Raw genomic sequence first — 7861 nt, 5'->3', positions numbered from 1 at the left:
GCCAGAGGTCTTTTGCCACATTAAACTGCAGAAACCTGCTTGCCCAGATATTCTTCCATCCAAAATCCTTCAAAAAGAAAAGCAAATTTGCACTCTACCTGTACTGTTCTGCATTCTCTCATGTGAATACCTGCTCAGCTGACAGCTATTTTGTACATTTGAAGATTTTTTCAATAAAGATTTATTTCTCACAGAATACAAAATTTTAGGTTCCCCTTATGATTCTTTTTCTGTTATTTAGGCTTCTCTCTCCTTCAGTATCCCTTGCTGTCCCTTAGGGTGGGACAATGTAGAGTACAGATCTTGGGTCTGATTTTGGAGCTGCTAAGCTCTGCTTCAATTAAAGCTCCTGGGAGCTATGAATGGTCTGTTCCACTGAAAATTAGGGCCCTTATGTTTATCACTAATTGATTCAGTCAATTTGTTAACACACCTAAAACAGCTTTTAATGGACACGGTAAATTACTGGTTTCCATCTAATTGCAATCCATTTATAAAATATTAACATAATTTAGAGAAACTGACATAACCAAAACAAACCTCATTTCTATTGCTACATGTCTACTGTCTTTTTCTATAGGAAGATCCCTATGTTATGTACAAGAAGTCTGACAAGCCCTTGTATGGAAATGACAGATTCGAGGGTTATTGCCTGGACTTACTAAAGGAGCTGTCAAATATTTTAGGCTTCATCTATGAGGTCAAACTAGTTTCTGATGGTAAATATGGAGCCCAGAATGACAAAGGAGAGTGGAATGGGATGGTCAAAGAACTCATAGATCATGTAAGATTCAATCCTTCTCTCTTTATTCTCCTTTCACCTGTGGTATTTTATATGAAGCCAGCCCAAATGAAATGTTTGCTTTAGTTTTCATTTTTTTATAGCCACTGGTCTGTCTGTATTGCCATTTGACAGGGTAGGAAGTCATGTCAGTATGTCTGAACCAACAGTTTGCAGGTGTTAGGGGGGAACCTCCATCTGTGGTGGGGCAGCGGGTACTGAGCTAGCACGGGTCCTGCCCACCCCTTGGCTACAAAATCCAACAGCAAAGGCTGAGCTTCCAGCTCATCTCTGCCTCGTGGCAGCTTCTGATCTGTGGATGTAGTCCCTGCCCAGATGCTCCGGCAGTCCTCGCTCGCAGTCTGCCCCGTTGCGCAGGACAGAGCCCAGCGTCCCTGGTCATACCTCTCCGACTCACATGCAAGTCACAAATATCCCTCTGCCTGCAAAAAGAGGAAACAGAGTATTATGTACCAAACAATACCCTGGCAATGTTAAATTTTGTCACACACTTCAGATTTATAGTCAAATTTGGTTTAGTTTTTAATACTTGGGGGGGGAAAATGGAAGGAATAGTAGTGCGTTGCTGAACATGAAAAAGAATGAGTATTTTCCCATTTGTGTTTTCAGAAAGCTGATCTGGCTGTTGCTCCTCTCACTATTACTTATGTAAGAGAGAAAGTAATTGATTTTTCCAAGCCCTTCATGACGCTGGGAATCAGTATTTTGTACCGGAAGCCCAATGGGACAAACCCTGGTGTTTTCTCCTTTTTAAACCCTCTTTCTCCTGATATTTGGATGTATGTTCTCCTAGCCTGCCTTGGAGTCAGTTGCGTCCTCTTTGTCATTGCAAGGTAAGTCGAAGACGTAGTTTTAGATGCATCCACATTAACTACCTCTCTTCCCATAGGTGTTGCATGGGCTCTGCAAGGTAGATATAGTATAATACTATCCTAAGGGGTTTATCCAGTTCTAAAACATAACGTTCTAGAGTGACTCTTGGTATTTTCACATCAACACTGTTATCACTTTTATATATTGCAATGTGATGAGATTTTACCTTCCTTAAGGGTTGAATGGAGAGAAATACCTGATGAAATGTGTCAGCCTTTCTTTGTCAGTACACAACACCTCAGCAGACTACATATTGAAAAGCAGTTTATATTACATGCATGTAAGCACTTCTCTTTTCTACTAACTGTGCATACAGTTAAAAAGTAAGAAAGAGGATGTGAACATATTTTTGCTGAAGGATGTTAATTAGCTCAGCTAATTTCCCCTTGAAAATACAAGATAATGTGACTGGGAACCTGGGGGGACAATCTTCAAGGTGATGTATACCCAAGGCTCTCTCCCAGTGCTGTTCTGAGGTGCACCCTGCCTGTCAGTGGTAGGGTCCCAGTGATGTCCCTATTCAAAACCAGCAGGAAATAAACACGTACACACCGCTTTTCCAAATGAGGCCAAAGCTCATAATGTTCTCAAAGGCAGGTGTGCCACAAAGTTTCTGGACCAGTGGACCACAGTCACATGTCCAGAGGGCCAGCAGAGCACTCTGTTCCCTTATCATTGAACTTTACCTTGAAAACTCTAGACAGCCGATACGGTTTCACAAACTGGATACAAGCTACTTATCATGGCCTCAGAGACCACGGACCACAGTCTAGGAGTCAGTTGCTCTAGGGCTTTGAACAAGAGCAAACCAAGCATGAAAGAAAATGAACTTAGAAACTTGTCAGAGGAAATCGGTCATTTGAGGCACACTTTTTTTCCATACTCCTGAATAAACCTGGACTCCGAACTAGCATAGTTATTGTCCTTTTCTTCAGATAGTGGCCTTGGAATTTCATTTCCAACTCTGTTTATTTGATCTCATCCTATCCTTCATTTTTTCCTTTTTATAGTTTAAAGCATAAATATTTTTCTTAGTGCTTCACAGAGATTTGCGTTTTGGTTCTTTTTACAGAGGATCCCTAATTAAGCCTTTCCCCACTTCTGTCATATATTGTTTTGCATATACAACAATATGTTCCACATTAATAAAGTATATGGAAAATAGCCCGAGAAAACATTTGTACTATGAAATATAAGAACTGAAGTGATGTATCATTGGAAGTCCACACACTCACATCACAGCAAAAGTAACAGAAATGCTGCAGTTTTTATTGCAAATGATGGCATTCAACTTTAAGAAGTCAGCATTGTTGTATATATTCCAATGTATACATACATATACCTCATTCAAAGGTCATAAAATAATTGTAATCTGAATCATTAATTCTGATAATACAGCACTTTGTGCCTGACTTCCACTTCTGTGTGAGCCAGGTCAAATTAAGCTCTTGCTGCTTTTCCTCCAATTCACTGTTTTCTTTTAATCAAAAGACACAGCCCTGCAAAACCTTTATTCACACGAGCAGTTCTGCTGAGAGTGACTGGCCTTGGACATACATTTCTCCGATGTCCACTGAACAACCCTTGTTCCAGGTGGACAACCTATGTGAATGCTTTGCTTGTTTGCATGCTTCTATACTGGTACCAAAGTACAGCAATTTGTGGGGTTTGATTTTTCCTTTAAATTACTGAGAATGTGAAGAAGGAGGCGGGAATTAGAGGAGGAGAGGTCATGGGTTAAATTATTAGTGTTGGTCCTAGGTAAAAGAAAGAGTCGATCCAAACCTGGCAGCTATGGGACTGTATACAATTAGTCATGACTTCCCACAAGCTCTTGCAGTGGCTCACTGTACCATAAATAATAACTCTTACTGTACGCAAATCATGATCTCATTCATGACTAATATTAAATCTGCTCGACTGTGACAGATTGACTTTTCTGCAGTTGTGTGCCAAGACTAAAACCATCCCACAGTCCTCTCCACCTCAGAACAGGCGGAAGGGAAAACAAAGCCCGAGTTATCCTTGGTGCTTCTATTTTTTAAAATAACAACATCAAGTTCACAAGAATAAATAAGCATCAGGGTCCTCTGGCTGCTTGCAGAGCTGCCTACACACAGACGTGTGGCCAGGAGCAAACGGAAGTGAAACGCACAGTGCTCACAAATCATTGGCTGTGAAATCTGTTTGCTTTTCTTTCTTGGCTGTTAAATATTGCTCCAAATCACAGTGTAGCCTTTGGGTAAATCCATAGGTTCACCCTGTGTAACTGTGTTATGTTTTGTTTCTGAAATCTTTCTAAAAAGCAGTAGTTCCAGGAACAGCATAACTAATGAAGCCTGATTTCCGTACAGGTTTGTGTCTCACGGTGGATTGTGATCGCCAGTTGAAGTTTGTTTGTCTGTGTGTTTGCTTTCCCTGCAGCTGAAGGATTTATAGACGATCTTTCCCATGAGGATTAACTGATACGTAATGAGTTGTGAGCTCATCCTGCAGCTTCTCTCCTGGCGGGGCTACCACTGCAATGTTTCACAACACTTGCAGGAGCATAATAACCTCTAAGGCCTCTAGCTATTTGTCAAATGTGGCTGAAATTAGCTAAAAGGCTTAAATGTCATTAGAGGTATAGACCCCCACACATGAGTTTTCTCACTTTTACCCTTCTGATTCTCTCCCCCATCCCACCGGGGCGGGGGACGACTGAGCGAGCAGCTGGGTGGTGCTCAGTTGCCGACTGAGGTTAAATCACAACAATAACACACAGCACAAAACACGACTTATAACAAATATTTCAAGTTTGCATATCATTCTCATAACCCACCTATTTTAGGAAAAGAGGAAAAGAACACACTAGTTCAGCAAAACAGTTAATATAATTTTCTGAATGTTTAAATTTTTTCTGACATTAATGCTTTTTTTGAACTGATGCCTAAAACCAGTGCCTAATTAGATCGCGACTATATAGGCTGAAGTGCACAAAATGGTGTTCATATGTCACTTTAACTTACTTTAGACTTTATAAATTGTAATTTACTCCAAGAAGCTAAGCGATTCTTATAGTCCATATCTAGACCTGTTCATGTCTCCAAATCTGTCAAGATTTCTGTAAGATTGACCAAGTGTTTCAGCAAATATGGGTTAGATTGGTTTTAAGAACCTCAGGAAGCATCCACTTAACACTGCTACAGTAAATTAAACGGTTAACAGTACTTTGACATCAGTTCATGGAAGACAAATACTTGGGAATAATTTTTGTAGACTGGGATAATCTTCCTGTTATTTCTTCAGACTTTTCAGCAGCTGAAAGGAGGTTGTAGTGAGGTGGGTGTCAGTCTCTTCTCCCAAGTAACAAGCGATAGGACGAGAGGAAATGGCCTCAAGTTGCACCAGGGGAGGTTTAGATTGGATGTGAGGAAAAATTTCTTTACTGAAAGAGTGGTTAAACATTGGAACAGGCTGCCCAGGGAAGTGGTTGAGTCCCCATCCCTGGAGGTATTTAAAAGACGTGTAGATGAGGCGCTTAGGGACATGGTTTAGTGGGCATGGTGGTGTTGGGTTGACAGTTGGACTCGATGATCTTAGAGGTCTTTTCCAACCTTAATGATTCTATGATTCTATGAATAATTTCTCATTTGTCTTTGAGCCTCATGTAGCCCTGTTGTTGTTATATCAATTTTTAAACTCAAACACTGAAGTTTTCATCTGTTACAGACAGATAAAAGGGTTACAGACCCTTTTGTACTGCCAGTGTACTTTGGAAAAGCTCTTTTCCAAAGTACACTGGCAGTGAATGAACAAGGTATTTTCTGCCAAAATTTCCCCTTACTGCTAATGCCATATCAGCTGTGTTGTGGATGTCAATGACGGTAGAGATAGGTAGCTGAGATAACCATCAGTGGTGAATAAAGTCAGACAGAGCCTATATAAAAAGGTGCTTACGAGACCTTGAGCATCTCATCTTTATCAGAAACCTCAGCACAGCTACTGCTGAAGGTCTGAAGAGGGAGAAAACCAGGGGAAAATGGCCAGGAAAACAGAAAGCCTGAGCAGTGAAAGAGCAGAATTGTAAGCCAGCCTCTTCTCAGAGCTCAGAACAGCAATAGGAACACAAGAAGAAAATCAGCATTTGTTTCAAGGTGAAAAAGAAATATATATCCTAGTATCACATTAAAATATATACCCAGTGCTATAAAAATCTTTCCAGTCTGGCAGAAAGAGTTTTGCCGCCAGCGTTTCATTGCCACTTTCTAGCAACTGCCTTTTTGCTCTTCGGTGATGGAGACATTTGTGTCCAACCTACTGAATGTGGTTGTTGACTGAAATGATGCAAGATCCCAGCCTTGGGCTTCTGTTGTAGTTTAACCCCAGCCAGCAACTCAGCACCACGCAACCACTCACTCACTCCCCCCTGGTGGGATGGGAGAGAGAATCGGAAGTGAAAACTCGTGAGTTGAGATAAAGACAGTTTAATACGTAAAGCAAAAGCTGCACACGCAAGCGAAGCAAGACAAGGAATTCATTCACTCCTTCCCATGGGCAGGCAGATGTTCAGCCATCTCCAGGAAAGCAGGGCTCCATCATGCGTAACGGTTACTTGGGAAGACAAACACCATCACTCCGAACATCCCCCCTTCCTTCTTCTTCCCCCAGCTTTATATGCTGAGCATGATGTCATATAGTGTGGGATATCCCTTTGGTCAGCTGGGGTCAGCTGTCCCAGCTGTGTCCCCTCCCAGCTTCTTGTGCACCCCCAGCCTACTCGCTGGTGGGGTGGTGTGAGAAGCAGAAAAGACCTTGACTCTATGTAAGCCCTGCTCAGCAGTAACGAAAACATCCCTCTGTTATCAACACTGTTTTCAGCACAAATCCAAAACACAGCCCCATACGAGCTACTATGAAGAAAATTAACTCTACCCCAGCCAAAACCAGCATAGCTTCCCAGTCAGGTCAGGCAGACTTATTTGTACCTCTTCTTACTGTCCCATGTTGACACTCTAGGATCCTGTGGGCAAACACTCAGCATGGGACCTCTTCACCTCTATGGCGGTTGGCCGCTCAGGCAACATACAGGTCATTATTCTGGGTCTCTTGTTAAGGATGTGTTTCCCCACGTGTGCACGAACTGAGTTGGGAACAATTTTGCTACTACACAACAGTTGGTTCCATTATTCTAGCACAAATTTGAAACATGTAATTTGGTGATTGCTTTTCTTTTAACTGTTGTATGCAGAACTGTTGTATTTTGAACCTGAAAACTGCATCTTTTGTTACCATTTTTAACACTATCGTGCTAGTAATGGTAATACTGTGCAGCTAATGGCATCCTAAGCTACATACTGTTTCAGTTAGCAGGTTCATTACTATCAGAGTTCATTACTTCAGCTAAGCAAGGCATGCTGCTTGCAACCATGCATAAATTCAACGCTTAATTATATTGTTGAAACAGTAATTAAAATGTATTGGCATGACATTGTCGATTAAAGCTTTATTCATAAACTTCATGAGAAAGTATGCAGCAAGCCATGCAGCAGTGGGAAGCAACAGCACGCAAGGTACCTTGGGGAGAAACAGTCCTTAACATAACTCTGCCAAGTGTCGCGCAGAGCAGAAGGGACACAGTTTGCAGCTGCAGGATGGTGCGCTGGGAATAGAGCAGAGTTCTTCCGTTAAAGGCAATCCTCTGCGTAATTCTCTCTCTGCAATGCCGACAACGTGGCCCTATGGCTTTCAGGCACTGCAGTTGTTCCCAAACGCCTTCAAACGGTCGGCAGCCTTTTTGTCCGCTGCCGCGGCAACCTCACACAGGGAGAGCACGTTCTGCATCCAGCATCTCAACTACAGACAGCTAGCGATGGTTGCCTTTAGAGGGCTGCTACTCCTTCGTTATTTTCTAAAGGCTTTACCAGGGAGCAGCTATGTGGCTTCCAGTTTCCCCCCACCCCTGCAAATGTCTGTCTGTCTGTTAGTGGTGCGGGCAGGCAAGCCGTGGGGCGTTGCAGCAGTCTCACCCTTGAGGGCTCTAACCTGAGAGCGGGAGGAGTAAGGGAGTAGCCCTGTGCTAGATTCGGGACTGTGAAAACGGCTCCTGGCATTGCAGCGCTGCTCCACAGCTTGCACGAGGCAGCTGCGAGACGTCCCGCGGACAGCCTTTCAGCTGAGGTTTTCTTTTTCTTGTTTTCTTCATTA

At 42.5% G+C, this 7861-nt stretch overlaps 1 protein-coding gene across 1 annotated transcript in view; it reads left to right on the top strand.

The window, feature by feature from the left end:
* GRIK1 (glutamate receptor, ionotropic, kainate 1) overlaps nucleotides 1–7861 on the top strand; it is a 169869-nt gene that overhangs the window by 136237 nt on the left and 25771 nt on the right. Inside the window, exons 10-11 of the mRNA XM_009327816.1 lie at nucleotides 581–784; nucleotides 1412–1635. Of these exons, the coding sequence (XP_009326091.1) occupies nucleotides 581–784; nucleotides 1412–1635 (428 nt within the window). The remainder of the gene's footprint in view (nucleotides 1–580; nucleotides 785–1411; nucleotides 1636–7861) is intronic.

Source organism: Pygoscelis adeliae, unplaced genomic scaffold (assembly GCF_000699105.1).
Source record: "Pygoscelis adeliae isolate BGI_AS28 unplaced genomic scaffold, ASM69910v1 Scaffold14, whole genome shotgun sequence".
NCBI classification, from domain to species: domain Eukaryota; kingdom Metazoa; phylum Chordata; class Aves; order Sphenisciformes; family Spheniscidae; genus Pygoscelis; species Pygoscelis adeliae.
This window is presented reverse-complemented; position numbering and strand designations above follow the sequence as displayed.